The 22,045-nt window shown below is 40.3% G+C and overlaps 2 protein-coding genes across 7 annotated transcripts in view; one reads left to right on the top strand and one right to left on the bottom strand.

The window, feature by feature from the left end:
- uhrf1bp1l (UHRF1 binding protein 1-like) overlaps nucleotides 1–15,759 on the bottom strand; it is a 38,396-nt gene extending 22,637 nt beyond the window's left edge. For all 6 annotated transcript variants that reach the window (XR_006400491.1, XR_006400490.1, XM_044342943.1 and 3 more), the window contains exons 1-2: nucleotides 15,355–15,759; nucleotides 597–759 (exon numbers count right to left, since the gene is read on the bottom strand). Coding sequence is in view for 4 of the 6 variants with exons in the window: in XM_044342943.1 (XP_044198878.1) it covers nucleotides 597–759; nucleotides 15,355–15,398 (207 nt within the window). In the remaining 2 variants the exon portion in view is untranslated. The remainder of the gene's footprint in view (nucleotides 1–596; nucleotides 760–15,354) is intronic.
- Nucleotides 15,760–18,242: 2,483 nt separating this feature from the next.
- On the top strand, nucleotides 18,243–21,763 carry ckap4 (cytoskeleton associated protein 4). Its single transcript, XM_044343310.1, has 2 exons — nucleotides 18,243–18,714; nucleotides 20,157–21,763. Exons 1-2 carry the CDS (start codon nucleotides 18,397–18,399, stop codon nucleotides 21,321–21,323), a joined length of 1,485 nt encoding a protein of 494 aa, XP_044199245.1. The 5' UTR covers nucleotides 18,243–18,396; the 3' UTR covers nucleotides 21,324–21,763.
- The last annotated feature ends 282 nt before the right edge of the window (nucleotides 21,764–22,045 follow it).

Here is a 22,045-nt window from a genome sequence, read left to right as displayed (position 1 = left end):
TACTGTAAATGACGAGGCTTTTATTGAGTAAGGCTGCCTTATACACACTCTGTCCATGACACAGCAAAGAAGTAAATATAACAGACTATATCTTCTAAACCAGAAATCACAAAGACTAAACAGGATGGTGGGTTTTTTTTTTTTAAACCGAGAGAATGGGGGATTTGACAGAAGATGTCAAGAGCTAAGGAGCAGCCTTGGCAAGAATAGAAAAAGTAATGAGGTGGAGGCGGAAAAGAAGAGGTGGAAATGGACCTTGGCCTGAATAAAAGTCGTGCTGCAGCTCCATTCACTGTTTCCAGGGTGTGTCAGAGTCTGCTCCTATACATGGCACTTGGCTGATGACTATGACCGCTGTGGGCATCAGACAGCTCCAGTAGAGAGTGCGTATGTAGCACAAATACTCACTGAGCGTCTATGACATAGGTGTTAAAAGGTGTGTCACTGTGTGTTTAATGTGTCAGCCAAACAGTAGTTTCTTTGATTTAGGTCTCTTTAAATATGGTTGTTTATTACAGATGTTGCAACAACTGCAAGCTGTGCACTTTGATTTCAAAAGCCGCTATAAGGAAAGTGACAAAGTCTGCATCCCTCACCCTGATTGCGGCCTTGTTGCAGCACACACGGTTGATGGCCAGCCAGGTGGGCAGGTCCAGCAGGCTCTGGAGAACCTCCTCGTCCAGCTCTAGATTGGTGAGCTGGCCCTCCCCCTTCAGCGTGCTCAGGTTGATCTTGTCCGGCGACAGGTTCTTAGCAAACCTATGAGACGCAGAGGAGAAATGCAGCTTTGAGACTGGGGATATTTATAGAAGCAGGTTCTTGGCAAAGCAACGGGCCAACCAAACAAACCCCAACTGTTTGGTTTGGTGCAGTGGATGGAAACAGAGGGGAGGTGTACCACTCCGATGCAAAATATGTCATTTTCAAATTGTCAAAAGCATGTTTTAAAAAGCACTAATGTTTTTTTTTCCCCCAATAGTCATTTTCTAGCAAGCAATGATGCCCGTTCATTTCTTGTACATTTCAGAGTTATATACAGTCAAAACTTAGACACACTTTCTCATTCAAGGGAATGACTGGTATTGTATGTCAGCAATGAAAAATAGGCCTATAATTTAGGGTTATACACTGCTGTTTAAGTCGTACTGAGAGACAATTACCCCAATTATAAGAATGGAAATAAATCCTCCATAAAACTGAAACCAGAATTTATAGTACAGTAGTATATATAGTATGTTCCTGTATGTTAGTTTCTCTTCATGAGAGCTTTCTTGTTGACTTTACTTGCTTTGGTAACGTTTTATTTTACAGGTCCTTTAATTTCATAGTTTCCTGGACATTTTCTCAGTAATTTTCAGTAATTTTCAGATTTTAACAGTTAATTTTTATTTTATTTTACAGTGAGGCCAGTAAAATTTGGTAAAAATGGTAAGAAAAAACAGAAAAGTGTGAAACGATTCATTTAGATTCATGCGTAGTTGTTAATTTGCAAAAAATCTTAATAGATTAGACTTGACAATTGTTTGACAGAAAAGTTTTCAGTGTGTAGTTTTGTGTCAAACTACATATTAGCGTATTAGGTTGTTTCTTAAAAACTCTATAATGAACACATTTCCCACATACAACCAAATTACATAACCCTCTCAAAGAAATGTCTTCAGAAGCAGCTACTTTTAGGGAATTCTTGAAAAACACTAATATGCTAAAAATGTCACTTGACACACAAAACTACAAACTGAAAAGTATTTTGTTAGTTAAAGAACTGTCAAGAGTCTAATTTATTAAGATTGTTTGCAAATTAACAACTATATGTGAACGATTTCTTATCATTTGTACCAAATTGCATCACCCTCTCTGTTAAATACCTGTAAACTACTTCAGGAACTGTGAAACAAAGCGTCACCCTTGCTCTGCTTCCAGAGCTACTGAAAAATCTGATAATGAAAAGGGGCGGCGAGGATCTGTTTAAGCAAACAAGGTGCAGAGTGTCAAGTTCAAATAACAATAAAAATACAATGAAGAGGATTTAATGGCAGAAAGAAAAAGGTCATACAGTGTGAGATGTAGTAAAAGGCCTTGGTTTAACACTATATTGTATCTTGCTGGTCAGGATAATTGTTGTTTGTGAGATTCACTGCGGACAAAGTGTCAGAGAGCTTTTAAGAGGTGGTGTTCCAGCAGCAAGGACAAAATGTACTAAATCCTCATGCTGCATCGGAGGAAAAGGTGCCAACACTCATCTTTGATTGAAGGTATAAGTCAATATTAGCATTATAACCACAGTGTCTTCATCAGATATGTGTGTGTGTGTGAATATACTGTGTGTGTTTATATTTTGCAGTGATTCGTGCTCTGTGTGTTCAGTCTGTTTGCTCTTTAGCTCGAGCAAATAGACTTTACTTGAGCTAAACACACAAGCTCAATGTCCATGACCTGAGAGGTTCTCGCCCCCCTTCATGGTTTAATTATTGGTTAATAGCTGAGAGTCCTGATACTAAACGGTTTATTGACCTGTGCATCCCCGCAGACCAGTCTAATGGCATCTCTTAAAACATGGATAGTATTGATTTCACGTTCTCCTCGCTGTCAAGAGTCACACGACCTTGACTGTGTGTTGAATAGAGGTGTAGAAAACTGTACATAATCCTGTTTGAACAACGTAAGCCATCGAGTTTAGTGGTTTGAGTTAGTGCTGTTCATCTAAAAATGGAAGTAGTGTTAAGAAGAAGCGGGCTCACTCTCCTTCACAAACACATACAGGTAGGCTTGTTATTTAGCTAATCTCTCACACTGTTAAGTGTGTAACAGGGTCAGATCAAAGCTCAGAGTTTCACAACCAACACACATTACTGACAGGGTGACCTGATTATCGAGGCCGCAGTGACTAGACAATAAAGTGGAGCTTTAGTATTTTATTGCCTCACTAACTTAGATGCACTTAGATGCTTATTGCATAATAGTACAGTTGGGTGTCGATTTCCACATGATAGCAAAACTACAGCTCAACTAATACTAGATTTTTGAGGCCGATACCGATGTGGATAATTGAGCATTTAAAGAATATATTAAAAAATTATTAGCAGGGTTTTAACGTAAATATATAAAATAAACAAGAATCGATTGTACTGTATAGTGAGTGGGACATTTTACATCTGAAATATAAAACTTTCCTCACTTTTTATGACAACATCATTCAGAAATTTATGAATCTAAAAACTAAAAACGCATCTTTGGCATTTCTGTTCTGTAATTTCTTGTTACTTATCAACTGACATACACACGGATTGGCTGACATACATAAGTCATTTGAATTTTAATCGTTGAGTAAAATTTGCAAATGATGATTTGCATCAGAAAGCATTCAATGTTAACTTTTGGTACTTTTGATACTCAGACATCTTTCGGTTGGTGCTCAAAATGTTTTGAGGCTCAACACCCAGCTGTGTAGAACATTTAAAAAAAGGACATAAAGCACAAAATAACATAAAAACACAACTACATTTGAAAAATATAGATATAATAATAATATATGAGACTTGTTAAGTGTGGGGAATATATTTAAAGAGTGAGATTAGGTTTAGTTTAGTTACTACACTGATAATGCCTCAGGATCTGTCTGATTCAGCTCAGCAGGATTGATCGATCAAGCTCAATCATACGTTTGCTTTGCTAATCAGAACAGCACGCAGCCACATAAGAAATGCATATAACCATCAACAAAACAAAACTCATGAGTAGACTGCTTAAAAGACATGATGTGATTTTAACAAAAGTTATTAAAATAGTACCAGATGCTCTGAGAAGACTAGGTGCATTATCTGCTATAATTACGCGATGATGTATGATTGGGCAGCCGCTCAGTAACTGGATAGTCTTCAGGAAACAAAAGCTTTTTGTTCTGATGGTCTGAGTCTCCACGGAGGGAGGGAGGGTTATAAGATGAGTTAGTGAGTTGCCCTCAGGGTCGGTATCTGCAGCGTGAAAAAAAAACTTTGTCCAATACACAACGCTGTGTGCTTTTCTGTCACGTTCCTGCTTTTTTTTTTTTTTTCCCCTCCTCTCCACTCGACACCTTCTCCAGGCAGATTCTTCTCTAATTCAACATCCTTGTAATTTATTCAGCGGTAGCAGGAGACACAACCAGAGACTCGGCGACAGTGGAAACAAGGAACCAGACACAAAAACACACACTCTCACAAACACGACATGAAAAATATTATGTGCTCATGTGCTCACAAGGGCAAACTCCGTCTTTGAGAGATGGATGTTTTCTGCTGGAGTGTTTCAGCCTCGTGACCAGTGAAATATTAATTCCTGCTGCTGATCAAGTATCAACCAGCTAGCCAGCTAGCTTCACTTGTTCTCTCTCCCTCCTTATCAGACTCCCCTGGGTCATCTCTTGCTTCCTCTCTCCTTTTTCAAACTTCATAAATAAATCTGTTCTGTAATCAAATAATAATAAACTGTCTAATATCAAAAGCTACTAATGTCAAATAAGCCAATTTACACAGACATTATCTACTCATTAGTGCTACTGAGAACAACAGCGAAATGTGGACGGTATTAAGTTCACACACATCATCTTTCCTTTTCATCTCTCCTCTCTAGACGTCAGCCATTATTCCGGTCAGTGAGGCGGAGCTCAGCGGACCAAAACCAGGCCCATAAAGAGATTAGGACTGGCTGGTGGATAGAGAGGGGTCTGTGTGCGCCTGTCAAATGCAAAATTAACCTCTCAACAGTTTACTCCATGCCCACATTCTTCTTTGGGAAAGTTTAAATGAATAGTTGGGTATTCGTTTTCTTGCCAAGTGCTAGATGAGAGGATAGATACCAATCTCATGTTTGTACGTTAAATGTAAGGCTGGAGCCCGGAGATGCTTAGCTTAGCTTAGTTTAGCTTAGCTTAGCATAAAGACTAGAAACAGGGGGGGAACAGCTAGCCTGGCTCCCTCCAAAGGTAACAAAACAACACAATCCACCTATCGGCACCTAACTAAAAAAAAAGTATGGTACAGAAAATTGCCAGTGCATATTGTTCGAGAGATCAGTTCAAGATTTTGTTAAAACAGCATCTCCAAACATTTTAGGAACCATAATTGAATTGTGTGTGTGTGTCAACGAGGGAAAAACAACACAAAACAAGAAATAAAACATAAACCTCTTGGCAGAGCACGAGAAATGTAATTTAATACGCTATTTCTTGAAATTAAATGTGTGAAAGCGCAGGATGGATAAATATATAATCTAAGGTCATTCAGACAAGGATTTATGTTTATTAAGAATTACTACTATTACTGTTACTATTACTATGTATTTGTATGTAGAAGAAAATAAACAAGTTTGCTGTGAATTCATGAGGAATTGTGATTGATTTATAATTGTGTGTTTGGCTTAATGTCTGTTGAAAGGATGACAATTTTGTTTCTCTTCTGTTAATTCAATGAGATGAGCTGTTTTGTTTGTTGTGTTTATGTGACTATAGTGTCTATGAGTGTGTATATGACTATATGTGTGGTGGACCCCAGGAAGAATAGCCAACGCTTATGCTGGTGCTAATGGGGATCCTGATAAAGAAAGAAAGAAACTTCTATGCTCACTAAAATACTTATATCTCATTTGTTTACAACATTTTTTTTGTATAAAAACCCGACAAGTTGTGGTTTTACAGGTGATTATGTGCTGCACTACTTCTTGCTCGGGTGCAGTGACTCCCTGTAGTACTGCTGTCACAGTGAGGTTGCCAGGAAACCAGCAGAGGCTCCGAAAAATAAATTGGTTTAGTACAGATTAAACAAATAAGATATAACATTTTATGGAGTGAGCTTTAGAAGTGTTGGAAGGCGGAGTTTGTTGCCTTGTTAGACAGAGACAAGCTAGTTGTTTCCCCCTGTTTTCCAGTCTCTATGCTAAGCTAAGCTAACCAGCTGCTGGTTGTAACTTTATATTGAAAAGACATACATGAGTGGTATCGATCTTCCCATCTCACTCATGACGAGAAAGCGAATGTTGAACTATTCCATTAACCCGTTACTGATGTAGTTTATTCTTGGTTAAAGCAAAAATTAGAATACTGTAAATTAATCTGTTGTAAATACAGTTCTTGTGTAGTTTAGTTACCATCAACCTAAGATGTCTGCTAAAATAGGCTGATCTTGCAACTTTTTCCTAAACCACAACACACTGACAGCAGACTTTGGTCCGCCACACTTTATGCTGATGTGTGTTGATCCCGTGAATGGAAACGGAGAGACTCCCTGCTTTTTCCTGCACTCTGATGGTGCATTTGTGGTGCAGCCTGATCGCATCACTGCCAGAAAGAGAGGAGGCCTGAGGGAAGATTGCCAGATGACTCAGACTGACACTGTGGCAACGGACGGAGAGAAATAAATAAAAACAAAGTGAAAGAGACAAACAGAAAGAAAGGAAGAATGAAAAAAAGATGAATGAAAGATTTAGGAATGAGGTTTTCCAGAAGAAGAAAGTCTGGGTTACCACATTCTTTCCTGCTAATGTTCAAGTGACCGAGCAGCAAGTTTGGCTCGACGACAAAAATGGAGAACGTGATATTTAAATGGGCATCTAAATCCTTCGAAAACATAAAAGGGCCTCTAACAGTGTTGGAAACTTACTTTTTCTTCCTAAAATCTACCAGTCACCGTTTTGTAATTGCACTTTTGTGTGTAACGTTTGTCTTGCTTTGAAAAAAACAAACTAATACACATTTTCCTATAAAAAGCCCTAATAAAAAGTATCAATTCAATATTTATTTACTTATGGTTATTCATTTTTAATTTCCTCTCCCTCCCACACACACACACACACGCTTCAAATGCACAAAAATAAAATACAGATTACGAACAGCGGTGCACTGTAGATCCATTTCAAGTAGGGCTGAACAGGCGAAATGTGTCAAAATACCGTTTTAAATTAAATGTTGTCGTGCTGCAGAGACGTCCTGAACTACACATCATATTCTACAGACTTGAGAAAACATCTTTGTTTGGTACAGATCCCTGCAAAAAAAAAAAAAAAAATCACACCATAATCATTTTAATATGTTTCAATGAAAATGAGAATAATGATGTAAAACTTATCATTCCCTCTAGTAACGCAAATCATATCACAACTGCAATATCAGTCGAAATAATTGCAATCAGATGTTTTTTCCCAAATCATTTAGCCCTTGTTAAGTCACAACTTTAACAATCTACCACAAATAAACACACACACACACAGAGTGCAGATCAGCTCCTTGTGGCATTTTGAGGCTTCGTGGTATCCTTTATAGCCATCAATTTGAAATTTTTGGTGCCCACAATAAATCTGTTGTTTGTCTTGCTGCTGGACAAAGATTGTTGCAGACAGTGGGAGAAAAACAATGAGTGACTACTCTCATCGTCACGTAACTCCCCCCGTCGGCTCTTCTCCACTTCTCATTGAAAAAAAATTGCCTTTTAACTTGCGGTCGTCTCCTCTTCTGTAGGCGTACTGACATCAGCGGCTCTTAAAGTAGTCTGTCTAGAAGCTAGAAGCGCTCTCTGGCTTTCTTCTTCTTCTTCTGATGAAATTTGCAGCAGACTAGATGCAGCAAAGGGCATATAGCTGCCATCAATTTGCAGCCACCAGGGCTGGTAGGTTGAGGAAAATAATCACCAGTCACTTCACAAATTCACCAGTGTTTGGCCAGTGGCTGGTACTAATTACCACAATTAGGATGCCAGTGATACTGTGTCAATCCAACAAATTAAATTTAATGTTTGAGGTGCTTCTGAAAGGCGAGGAAAACCTCCACTGATTCGTTTAACATGGTCGGTTGTCTGACTCCGTTCTGAAACAGGCCTCTGTAATTTTATATGAAGCAAGTTCATCAAATGTAATCTAATTTTGATGATTTCAAACTTCAAACTGTATTTTACTGGCTTGTCAGAGATGATCTGTTGTGTGTTTATTGGTTCATTGCAGTCCTGCAGATGACAGCAGCACTGCAGTGTTTGGATGCTGCCTGCCTGCAGTGTGGGTGTGTTGGTAAATCAAATGGAAACCTTAAAACAACCTAAAGTTACCATCCACCCACATGCATCAACCTTTTTTTAAATTACCAGTTTGTATTTTCTACCATCTTTACCCAATATTCACATTAAATAATATCATCTTGAAGTATATTCTATCATCTAAGATAGATAACATGAACAATTAACACTGTCAGAGGCAACTTCCTGTTGGATCTGGCTGTGATTGCTTTTTTGGAGGTTCAAGAAAGGTGTATTTATTGGCAAATCTTTCTGTTTTTTTGTTGTTACATGTTTGTGCAGCTATAAATAAGTGCTTTGATCAAGGGGTCACAAAATGCCAAAAGACGTAGTTTTGTTTCAGTAGTTTCAGTAGTAGTTTGGTCTTTGATTGATGTTCAATTCTAGCGTCTCTTTTAGGAGAATATTAACTGCAAATAAAAACAAACGTTAAATTGATTTTTATGTGAAAAACTGAGGAGGTCAAAGTATTTTTTTCCAACCCTGACTAGTGCCCTCCAGCAGTAAGGTCCTGTCTCTTTAAGGACCCCTACTCTGTTCTGATTGGCCAACTGCAGTTTCAGAGGCCACGTAAACAAACCCTAGCAGGAGGATTTCACTTCTTCTTCTTGTTCTGTACTCAAAATGGAAACTTCTCAAATACATCCGTACACATTTAAGTCTGAATCCTATTCGAAAATTGCAACTTGCGTATTTTACTAGCATTTGGTTGGTGCCGATTTTGTGCGTGGACTTGAGGGCAGCATTTTTACATACGCTCACCTCAAGTTTTGGAACTCTGACCATGTTTAACTTTGACATCCAACATCGTAACTATATAACAAATAACAGGAAATGACAAAAACCATATGTCGTCCCCTTTAAAGCTTATGGCTGTGCAGTTAAGAGGACACTGTCTAGAGATATTAAAACTGAAACTGCTAAAGTAAGGAGGGAAAAAACAAGAATCTGAAAAGTGAGGAAGGGGGCATTCCCGTCTCTGGAAAATAAACTAATGCAAAATGCTAACAGTCCGATCATTTCTGTTAGCCTTGGCTAGCTCATTAGCATTTCATGACACAAATCAGAACATTCAAACAATGTAAGAAATAGAGACACTGAGATGCATCTTAAGTAATTTCCAGTCAACTGTCTTAAAAGTTAAACCACCAACCTGCTTTTGTTTGTGGTATTTTTTAGAGTTTTTCATTTGCAGGATACAGAAATATACAGTTCACTGTTTGTTTGGTTCAATAAATCCAAGGCGATCATGATGTGAAGTCATTTAATTATATAGTAGTGTTTCAGAAAAGCTTGATGATTTTTGTGATACTACTGTTTACTGTGATATTTTTGGCCACAATAATCATAGCATGAACATTTAATACCAGCACGTACCTAATTTGCAATAGTATGAGCAAAAATCTTGCTGAGAAAAATTATGTTTGCAACATGTTTTGCATGTTTGTTTTGTTGTATTAACTTTCCTACTTTACGAATCTCCACTTCTCTGGGACTGCAGCTTATTGTAAAATGTTGAGATGAAGCCAAGAATACATTGTCTAGCCCTAATAGAACACTTATTAAAAGACTGTTATGTCCATGTTATCATTAACAGGGATTACTTGAGCCTACGCTCCAGTGCAAGTGCAAGGACACACATATCCCCCGCCATGTGAAAACACTCCTGCAAAACACCTACACAAACATGTCAACAGGGCCAACACTGCAACAACACACAGGCAACCTGTCAAAGTGGAGTGAGTTTGTTTTGGCAGCGAAGGCCTCAGAGTCCTAGAATATTTATGACCCTGTGGAGACGGCGAAAAGGTTAGCGTGAAGGAGAAAACAATCCAAGACCTCAGTTACACAGCAGCAGAGGATGCCAAAGCCTGGAGGGGCCTTGGCCAAATGTCGTTGTCTCACACACACACATACATACACTTATGAAAACACACCCCGCACACTAGAAGTTCAGTCAGCTGCACACAGATGAGACACCCACAGCTAGGCACTCAGTCGTGACTCATGCCATAATAGCCTTCCCACTAGCATTGAGCGATAACACCGGGAATAGTGGAGTTGGTCGCTATGAAGCCTCGTCAGCCAGCTACTGCAGGATGGAAAGAGTCAGGCCTAAAGAGACTCGTTATGACAAACACGAAAACAGAAATGAGCCCGTTTCTCACGGTGACTGTAACGAGCTTTGAACCTCCGCTGATGAAAAAGAGCACACGTTAGATGTCTTGTACTTAACCTGAGGTGACTCACAGTTAAAAGCGGTTCCCTAAACTAACTGTCTCCTCTTTACTGCGTGTAACCTTTCCTTCTACGTCCTGACTTGGACTTCACATACCAGCCTGGCTATAAGCCTAATCTCTCAGGCCACGAACTTGTTCCGTTTGAAGGTAGTGATAATCTTCTCATTCTTAGGGGCCCGTTCAGTAAGTTTGTCTATCAACAGCTCTGCTTAACATACAGATCTCCCTCCATCGCTCCAAATTTCAACAAACCCCTGCAGTTGACAACGTGCATTATGGTGCCTACGATTTAAACTGTTGTGCTGTGTTCCGGTGACATAAATAAGTAAGTAGTACTCCGTATAATGTCAGTTAAGGCTGCAACTGATGATCATTTTCTCGATAAATCTATTGTTTAGTCAATAAAAATATCCAAAAAAATGAGAAAAATACCTGTTATAATTTCTTAAAGCTCATTGTCTTGTTTAATCTTGTTTAGTCTTGTATAATCCAAAGGTATTCAGTTTATTACCATATATAACACAGAAAAGTTTCAAATTTTCACATTTGACAACTTGCCACCACTGAATATCTCCCATTTTTTCTTTTACTGAAACCATGACTCAGTTATCAAAATAGCTGCCAATTAACTTTTTAACTAAACCTACTAAAGCCAACTTCTCAAATGTGAGGATTTGCTGCTTTTCTCTGGTTTTAAATTCAATATATTTGCTTTACTGACTGCTTGTCACACAAAATCAAGACATTTCAAGACTTCCTTAAAATCTGGGAAACTGCTTTTCACGATTTTCTGGCATTTTATAACTGATTGGTGGAGAAAATAATCATTAGATTAATCGACAATTAATTGTTAGTCGAAGCCAAGATGTCAAGATAAGAACCAACAATAAGGAAGGAAGGAAGGAAGGTTAGGGATGAAGGAGGGAATGAGGAGAGGTCTGGAGGAAGAAGAAGGAGAGACATTCCAAGTCTCCGTCCGCATTCTCTCTGTCACAAGACCAGTCATTCACACAAAGTATGACTCTCATTTAAACACCTGTATTTAGGCCCCTCTATCAGAATATCTACCAGCTCCACGATCCTGTTCTGCAGCTGAGCCTGACCTTTCACTTCCCTGAGGAAGAACTTTAAAATCTCTCTTTTAAGAGAACAAAGTCGAGAGGACACATCCGACCACATCCAAATGTGATTAGACGTTTCTCTATAATCGTGCGTGTCTGTGTGTGTGTGTGTGCGTAATAGGATCTCGTACAGTCTGGCTCTGATCCAGATTCCTGTCGATATCCCAACCTGTGTGTAATGCAGACAAACATACACCTTGTCGTCAATTCGCCCCCGGGGGCTACCTGAGTTCGACCTTCTGTGAAACACTTCACAATACAGCCGTGTCACTTAATATTCACAGAACCGCCGTTAGACATGACCGGTCCCACACAGAGACGCAGAGGGCTTATTTCCAAACAGCTCACCCTGCACAAAAAAAAAAAAGCCCTCTCAACTAGTTTGATATGTCATGCACGCTTCGGTGCACTTGTCTTGGCCAGAGGAGGAACAGCCATTGCAGACTTCAGAGTCAATGAACTGTAAAGTCACCGTGCCGTCTCACTCTTACAGGCTCGTCCTTATCGCACATAACGCTGGACAGACGTGTGTCCTCTCTGCAACAGTTAAGAGTGGGTTTCCCAGAAGCTGAGTTGACATGTTGACACCCACAACATAACCTGTAGCTGTGTAAGCACACCTACAGTGTGTGTGAATCATCTAGCTGGCAGCAGAAACTATTCCTGGCTGATGCTGACGAGGCAGCACGATTTCACCCGGTCTCGATCGAATTCGAGCGAGCATGCGTCATAATCATAGCCATCTGTATCAGTACGAGCATACGGTGGAATATATGAGGTGATGCTGCTTTGGCAGTCTGACACCAGCACTTTTACCGTGACATCACGACACCGAACGGAGCGGGATTGGCTCGGCTGTGAGACGGGTCGGCTTCCTTTCAGTGCCAGACCAATCAGGGTAGGACAAAGAAGATCAGATGACAAGCCCTCAGACGGATGACATCACTACTCTTCTGGTCATTTCCTGTCAGTGTTGATGCTAATGCTGCCAGAGGGACTGTGCAGAAACACTTACACACAGCACGACGAGACACATATACACAACTTAGAGCGCTAGGACGATGAAGGGCATGATACCCAGAGGCTGTGTGTTGTAGACAGGTCAAACCTTGGCTGAGGCATGAAGGACAAAGCATTCCTACACAGCATTAAGGTAGAGCTGTGCGATATGATCAACATCTCATATCCTGATATAGCTAAGTCTTTTCATATCCAGATAACGATACATATCACAGTAGAGCACATTTTCTGTAAATTCAGTGAATAAATATAAAATGACCACATGGAAAGGCTGGTTTCTTATTACATGTTGAATTATATACGTGACAAATAAAAAGGTACTCACCCAAATTTGATTATTTTTCCCCTTTTATTTAGAACCTTTGTGCAAATTTTCAATTAAGTATGTAACAAACATAAAATATTAATGTATAATGTACTGTTTGACCTGATTCTTTCATAGGTGGTAAAAGAGATTAGTGGTGTTTGAGTCTGTTGTGGAGACCAGTCTGCGGCATAATTTGCAAAGTATGTTGATTTTCTGGTTTTCTGATTTTCTTTTAGGTACGAGCTCCTCGTTTTGTCTTTGCCGGTCAAAGTCCTTCTCCTGTTTGGATTTACCTTGTTCTGTGTCACGTTCACCCTCCTCCATGTTTGTTTGTGTTGCCTTCATGCGAATTTTACTGCCTGCATCATGGATGTATCATAACATCTGGATATCGGACCCAAAGATGGCACCTATTCAGTGGGCCGCACACCCAGGGTTTACTTCTGGGGGTGTACGGCCCACTGAAAATGCGCAGCGATGTTTTTCTCCTGCTGGCCCCGCCCGTGAGCTCCCGCTCAGCCCATAGACTTTACATTGTGATGACGTCACGGATGTGTAAGTCACTTTTCTCGGCTTGAGGAAAGTTTTACGAATATAAAACCTCCATGGATCAAAAATTCATGATAGAAAGAGTCAGACATCTTTTTTACAGACATCTATGGGGAAAATGCTTCTTGGGCTGCAGGGGAATTTTTCACTGCAATAGCGCGAGTGACCACTGGGAAAAATCGGAAGCAAGGCTGAGCAGAGGCGCCATATCCAGGTCTTACTATACATCAATGGCGTGCATTCGGGCCGTGCGGAAGAATGCAAAGCATTGTCCAAATGACAAAAAATATTGCTGTAAAAACAGTGATTTGCAACTTAATGCAATAAACAAGAGAGCATAATATGAAACGATAGACGTTTTTCTATCATCACACGATATATAACATCATATCGCACAGCCCGACATTAAGGTATTGACCAATGAGCAGTAAATTAATCACAACTCACAGCCAAGGACTTGTCATCATAAAACAGTTCTCTGACTCAGCACAATCAACCTTCTGCTTTCTATTTTCAAGAGCACAAACCGGTCAATCTGCATACTGATGAGCTTTATAAAAGACTAGCTATATCAAGTGTGACCTGCAATATAAACATGACAGCTGTCATTTCTGCTAGCTCGAAGCTATGTTCGCCTTTGAGACTAGTGCTGCTACTATAATTTTTATCCAATACACTCTGTTTAATGAAATTTCAAGGTGTGAATTTGCTCTGTTATAGTTTATTAGCGGTTTTAAACGTGGGAGGAAAACACTGCTGTATATTTCAAGCTCTCCCCCTGGAACAAAACCAGGAAGTAGTCCATTGAAAGTCCCTTGGGGGACAGTGGAAAAGAATAAATAATGTATGTAAAGCTGGTAGAGCTGAAAGCTCCCCATAACAACAAGACATTAAAAAAATAAATGGAGCCTTACACAGCAAGCGGTAGTGCCAAAAACAGATCCTGAACCAATATTAAGCTCATTTGTTTTTAAGTGGGAGTGCTTACTGTCAAATGTACTTGATTCGGGTGGCAAATTTCCCTTTCTAAACAGTCTTGTGTCGTGTCCTGAGGGTGCTCAGGGTTCAATGTGGACCATGGTGTCTAAGGGGGGAGGCACAGTGGTGAAAAGACCAGATAAGCAGGGTTTAAACCTGTGTAAACAAACCCACACCCCGCTGATCTGCCCTTGTGCAAGTCCTACATTTTTAAATTCAAATTATCATATTACCTGTGTCATATTAAAGGATAGGTTTCACAGTTTTTAAAGTCTGTCTTAAAACAACAGTCAGGTGCTCATACGAACACTGTAATCGTTCCTTCTGTTCATACTGACTATTAAAAGATGCCCTTTTAAATGTGCTTTCAGTATAAGTGATTGCCCACACAATCATTTAGTGCAAAAATGCATTTAAAAGCTTATATGAGGCTTCAGCAGTCTGAGTTAGTCATATCGAGCGGATATCTGCCACATTTACAGTCATTTTAGCATCAAAGTCCCTCTTAATGTTTCCCCAACGAGCTGTGGTGGAAGTATAGTAACACAAATAGGGACTTAGGGACTAAAATGACTGAAACGTTGAAAGACATTTATTTGAATTGACTCATTTGGACGCCTGAAGCTTCATATTAGCTTCAGATAAACTTTTAAATACATTTTTGTCTCCAATCACTTACATTATAAGTGCATTATTAAGGAGATCTTCCAATGGCCAGTATGAACAGGAGGAATGATTACAGCAAGAAAAACACGTCAATGTCAATTTGGGCAAGTGACTGTTGTTTAAAGACAGACGAAATTGTGAACCATTCCTTTAAGGTCCAGTTATCTCACAGCCATATGGTTCGTGTATATTGCAGCCAGTTTAACTATTATATTGCTCTGACTGCGGGATACAATGTCTTTAGGGGAAGACTGAGATTGTATGTCTAAACAATCTGACTCAACCAGTCGACTGGTTCAACTTGCTGTAGCATTTGTCGAGGGATTAGCTACCACAGTAGCTAAACCCGGTGTTAGCCTGTTAGCTGACACGTCAGGTCAGTGGGGGGTTTCATCTACAGAAACGAAGCAGACACCCTTGACAGCTAACTCAGCACTGACCTGGAGAGATGCTTCAGTATCTGCTTCTTGATGAGCCCGGCCATGGCGGAGCAAATCCCGTTAACCGAGCCGCCGCCGGGCTAGCTAGCGGGTTAGCCTAACCGCTAGCTTTTCTCACTCGAGGTATAAACACTCAGCTCAAAATTCGGATCCCCGTGTCAGTCTTCATTTTTTTAACGGTGCTCCCGCTTCATTCTCCGGGAGATGAGGGAGTGGGGAGGGGATACGCTGGTATGTCTGACGTCCCAGTCACAGCTGGGCTCGGAGATAAAGCGTATCACGTTAGGCCATTTCGGGCAAATACACTGATAAAGCTCCAAAATCCGTCCAGTAGCTCTGCAATATCATACAGCGAACACCTGGACGGCGCGTCGGGCGAACAGCCGTCTGTTGTCACGGCGTCTGGGCGTGGACTCATGACGCATTTAGGGCCGGCTTGGAAAACCCATACTTATATGTATAGGGTTTAATAGATAGATGCATTTGAGGGAATTGTTCACTTTCAGCATGGGCGTTTCTTCATTTTAAATGGGGTTTTGTGATGTTTGATCTTGTTTTGCTTGTATGTGCCTGTTCTGTAATGCTTGAATTATTAAAGGACACGTTCACTTTTTTTTTGTTGCCATAATCATTCCTCCTGTTCATACTGGCCATTAGAAGATCCCTTCATAATGTACTTACAATGTAAGTGATGAAAGTCCTCCTGCTGTGCAAAAATGTATTTAAAAGTTTATCTGAAGCTAATATGAAGCTTCAGCCGTCATCAATATCTTTCAACGTTACAGTCTTTTTAGTACTAAAGTTCCTCTTTTTGTTACTATACTTCCATCGCAGCTCAACAGGGAAACACAAAGAGGGAATTGATGCTAAAAAGACTGTAAATGTGGTGGATATCCACTTGATATGACAAACACAGACTGCTGCAGCCTCATGTAAGCTTCACACCAGGGATCTTTTAATAGCCAGTACTTACTTTGATGTTGTTTTGTCTGCTTTTTGTGTGTGTTGTTTGTTTCTTTTAATGTGTAACATCCATTTACAGGTCAAAATTAACACACACACACACACACACATTTACATAATTTTGATGTTAATTCATGTATGTTGTTGTCCCCGGTGAATAAAATAATAAAGTCAAGTAAAGTTTTAAGAACACTAAAGTCATTAGTAGTGAATTGTTTAATTTCATGTGTACAGTGTAGTTTTTTCAAGCTTTTAAAATCATGCCTTGTTTTATTTGCATATTCAGAATCAGAATATATTTTGCACTTTTTGTCTTCATGCATGCTGTACCCTCTATATACATAATTATTTTACTGCACGTAAGTATTGTATTGCACATTCATGGGAAAACATTAAAAAAATTATTGCACTTAATCTCAGTGATGCAGCCTATTACACATAAAATGATATGATTTCACAACATTGTTTTCCATCTATTTATTGTTGGGGAATACTTGTCTGACTGAGTCACTAGGAGCGTTTCTTCTCCACATAAAACGCTCTTTTAGTGACATCTAGTGTTTAATGAAGACATAAACATGCATTCAGCCACTTCTCTTGTCTCTCTTTTTTAAAAAGGGTACCAAGGACCGGATTTTTATTTAACTGTGTTTTAAGTAAAGTAAAGTATGTGATCATTCCATACAAGGATTTTTTATTTATTTTTGTGGATGAGCATGAATCAAACTCTCCAGAAAACACACTAATAGGAATAACACTGAAGTACTGTAAACCAGTGGTTCTTAAACTTTTTCACATCAAGGACCTCTAAACTGACACAAATAAGATCATGGACCCCCATCTGATAAGATTTTTGCTTTTAGATGTTTCATTACAGGAAGTGTATGAAATCCATGACCACAATACTCACACACTGTATCATTGTATTACCTATGGATGAAAAATCATTCCCCTTTTTGCTGTGAACCCCCTGTAACCCCTCAAGGAGCCCTGGGGGTCCTTGGTCCCCATTTTGCGAACCACTGCTGTAACCTACACAAAGCCACTGAAATTAACTATTGAGAACTAAAAACCAAAACCTGAAATCAAAAGGAATATTATTGCAATAGTCTATTTGTGATTTTTTCCCCACTGAGACAGACTTACAAACAGACTTTAAGGGCCTTAAAAATTGATTCAATGACATTTATTATTGAGGAAACACATTTATTGAATCGATGTGGACTAAAGCTGTAACTTCAGCTGATGTGTCTCTCTGTGCAGAGATGTGATGATGGGATGTGACAGCAGCCAGCTGAGCCGAGGCTGAAGCTGCCACGTATGAAAGGAGGAGCGAGCTATGGAGCCCCTCCCTGCACTGCTGCAGGGCAGCCTGCAGAAAGTCTGCAGTGGGGGTTTTTTAACATTTATTCAAGAATGTCATAGTAACAGCAGACTTTACTTCAACATCATAAACTATAGATTGTAAGGTTTTAGACAAATGTCCCCGTTTGGTAAAAAAACAAAAACAAAAACAAAACAACTTTGTCCAAATATGGTGATACGTTTTTATCATTTCCTACAGTACGAGATTATCAGGGCGTTTTCCCACTTCATTAAAACTGATAATCCACATTTTCTACTTTGTGGAACAATTTGAAAGACTAAAAAACTTTCTGAAGGTCACTGAAGCACCACTTTTTGGGGAAAATCGGTGCTGCACCAGAATGATGCTCCTGCAGAAACTTACTCTTGTTTTGGGTGTATAATGAAATGATTTTTGGATGAACTAGTGCCTGATACAAAAATAGGGTTACACAACCACTAAAGTGTTAATAAAGAAGAGATTAGTCAGTGTTTCCTGGTGTTTCATATTATTAGGAGACTGTAGTTGACTGTGGGACAGCCCCCATCCGCATACCTCAATGCAAAAAGCCCCGTTGAAGACACGCCGCGCTCACTGATACGCTGCTGATCCGGTGGGCCTGGACTGCTAATATTCTCCATCCACGACTGCAGAAACCAGCAGCACTGAACACACACACTCCCTCTGTCTCTCTCACACACATACACACATAACTCAACGAGCTCCCACTGACCATGACTGCGAAAAACCGACACAAGGGCAACTCGAGCGAGAAAAGCGCCGCGTCCAGCCAAGATGACGCGTCCAAGAAGAGCCAAAAGAGCACCGGTAACGGAGTGAGTGGCCCCGCAACCCAGGGGCCACGGTCAGGAGGCTGGTTCGGGCTAGTTTTGTCTGGCGTGTTTTACATCGCTTTAATAGGCGCCGCGGGGTTTGCTGCTTTTTATTTACAGCAAGTAGTGGAAGAAATTCAGAAAACAAGCGCCAGACATGAGGAAAGCGCACGGCAAAACGCAGAACTGGGCAGTAAAATGGAGAGCGTCGTTCAACAGGTAGGTAGACAATAATGTGGATGAATCAGTTGAGGTGAAGTTTTAAATTCAGTTTGAATGGTACCCAATATTTCTCTTAAGTATCATAGCAATCCAAACTATGTGTTAAATGCATCTTACTCTATTTTTGTTGTTATATGCAATTACATAATTGTCCATGTTGTACTTTATGTTCTGTTGGGGGTTGGGTGCATTCACAGGAGGTATAGTGACCCACAGTGATGGATTTGGTGAACAAAGCCTCTCTTTAATTGTGCAAAAAGTTTTGGTCTTGGTGAAATCAAATAAATTCAACATTATTTTGCTAGTTTTGCATTTTTTCCTCTGTTTGGGAACCACAGATATAAGGCGTTTCTGAATGTAAAGCTGGACAGGACAGATAAGGATGGGTTGATGCAACCTCCCCCTATTTCATAAAGTGAATTAGTTTGCACAACATAAGTAGTAATTGTCTTATCACCAATCTAATTTGCAGGAATGAGGATTGTTATAGGGTTCAAATCATTTTTGAACATATATCAGTGCAAACTAAAGAATCTGTGGGCATTTTTATAATAAAAGTCTTCACCTTTTCATTCATTCGTTCCTCATTCCTGTAACAATCATCCTTCATGCACAGCACACAGTGTACAACCAGTCTAAACTACATTCAGCATGTCGCGCTTCCAGCATATTTTTCCCTTACAAGTATTTACCACTGTTGACATCAGTTATGTGATGACTCAACTCTACCCATGCAAATCTGTAAGGAGTCTTATAGGAAGATGGTCTTGTGTTAGTTCACTTGGGTGTGAGCTCACTCACTAGACTTTTTATTCATTACCCAAAACCATCTTTTCCTTGGTTGTATGAATTTGAAATCTTTAAATAGTAATTATTTATACTTTTCAAGCAGATTAATTTAGATTTAATGTAATTCTGTGCAATCACAGCTCAAAAGTGTTTTTTTCACCACAAAAGTACAAAAGTACTCCTTTCACATCGGAGAAAAGCTACTAGTTGGACATTGACTACTATTTGTAGGACCAAAAACTTTCAAGCTTGTCTCAATTTTCTAATTATTTGCCCACACACATTAAAATATTACACTTACTGAATAGGAAAACAACAACAACAAAAAACACGCAAAATAATTCTGCAGGCGTGATATTTGAAAGTCTTTGGGCAAATTACACAACAATGACAAGCATGAAAGTTCACTCTTGACTTTAGAAATAGTGGCGTTACAAAACAATCTCAACTCATCGTCAATTTACTATCTTCTTCTGGATCTTTCAACATCATCACATGGTCTTCAGCAAATGTTTGCATCTATAAGTGTTACCTACCTACCTATAAGTGTTACTTAATTAATGTTTGAAGACTTTGTCATTGTCAGTCATAATGTGGACATGTGAAAGTGGAATAAAGCTGCACACTGACATGTTTTCCTGTCTGTACAGGTGGAGTCTCTGAGGAGTGTTGTGGATGGGTTGGAGTCATCACTGGGCATCACGCGGGTGGAATTGGAGGGCGCCATCAGCCGGATGAAGAGGGGCGAGGTGGAGACGAGGAGGGTGGAAGAGGCCCTTCAGAAGCTCCAGAACGATCTACTCAGGGACCTTTCGGAGGGCATCAATGAGGTGAAAGAGGCCCGAGAGAGGGACTTCTCCTCTCTGGAGAAGACTGTAGAGGAGCGCTTGGCTGAGGTGAGTCAGTCGATCAAAGCCAGCGTGACAGAATTCACTGAAGCTCAGGGCGTGGCACAGAGCCAGCTGGCTGATCTCAAGGCCCGTCTGGGTGACATGGAAGACCCTGCGCTCATCAAACAGGAACTGTCTGCCATCGTTAACACCGTAGCTGAAATCAGAACAGCCAAGCAGGCAGCGGACGCCTTGGCTGATTCACTCAGGGAGCAGATAGGTGCAGTGAGGGAAGAGCTTCAGACTCGCAACCAGGAAGTGGCCTCACTGTCTCAGGAAGTTCAGTCAGTTAGGACAGCAGCGCAAGATAATGTCGGGAGTCTGAGGCAGTCGGTGTCTGCAGCAGAGGCCAGTGTCATAGCTCTGACGGACAAAATGGTGACACTGGAGAGCGGGGTCGAGCAGGCTGCAGATGCTGTCCGCAATGTGGAGAAGCAGGTGGTTGAAGTTGCTGCTCAAACCCAGAGAAGATCAGATGACCTGGAAGCCAGAGTCAGTGCATCAGAGAAGAGTGGAGATACATTCTCCGCTTCAGTAGCAGAGATCACCTCCAGACTGGAATCACTCTTTGCCAAATACGACACCCATGAGAGCACTCTAGCTGCACAGGGGCAGGTTGTGGAGAAAGCCAAGACTAGCTTGGAGCAGGAGCTGGAGGCACTGAAAAGCAGTGTGGAGGCGTCCAACAGCGTTGGTCAGCAGGTGGGAGACTTGGAGAAGAGGCTCGCTGCTTTGGAGGAGAGCAGCAGCAGCGGCATAAAGCCTGAGCAGCTGGAAAGTTTAAGAGGAGTGGTGGCTGGCTTGGAGGGCAAAGCAGCCAAGCTAGAAGGCCATGAACAAGCTATTTCTGCCCTTCAGAAAGCACTGCAGGAGACAACAAAGTCATTAGCAGGCTTATCCAAAGCTCCCGGCAAGAAGGGAAAGTAGGTACCTAGATAGAAAAGTGACGTGGCGATACCAAAACATCCAACAACAACATGGACAATAATGAAACCCACTTTTACTTATTTTTATGAAGAATTATTAGTCAGAACTTGTTGGTTGATGTCTTGATGTTGCACACTTTTACATAGACTCGTAGAAAAGAGGTACATGTGAGGGAAAACTAGGTTGGGTCAGGAGGGAGTGGCAGAGCTGGACTGCTGATCTGTGAATTCAAATCCACACTCAGGCTGCACTGTAGTTTTGTTTTCTAATATTTTTACTGTTTTTTTTGGTTAGACTTTAAAGTTTCTGTGCCAAGGCTGTCTTTTTTTAAACTCAAATGCAATAAGCTCGTGTTGAGCACTCCATTGTTTACTCACTACATGTTGTTGTTGTTGTTTTTTTTTTTTAAACAAGAATAAAAAACTCTTGTCGACCCAAAACTGTGAAGAATTATTTCTTTGTGTGCTTACTGTACATGCAGAGAGCATTTACAAGCTGCAAAATGTAAATCACCTGATTTGTATTGGTGAAGTTAGCCATAAAACTGTGATTTGTTGCTCTGGTTGAGCTGCTTTTGCTATTACATCATGGTTGATACATTTATTGTATGGGTGGGAATGAAAATTTACACTTTTTCATAGGCGTGATGTACCCAAGGGCTGATAAAATCATGTTAAAACCCAAAGAGGAATTATATCTTCATGGTGTAATTTACATTTTCT

The sequence above is a fragment of the Thunnus albacares genome, chromosome 23 (genome assembly GCF_914725855.1).
Source record: "Thunnus albacares chromosome 23, fThuAlb1.1, whole genome shotgun sequence".
NCBI classification, from domain to species: Eukaryota; Metazoa; Chordata; class Actinopteri; order Scombriformes; family Scombridae; genus Thunnus; species Thunnus albacares.
The sequence above is the reverse complement of the archived record's forward strand: the minus strand, read 5'-3'. Positions and strand labels throughout refer to the sequence as shown.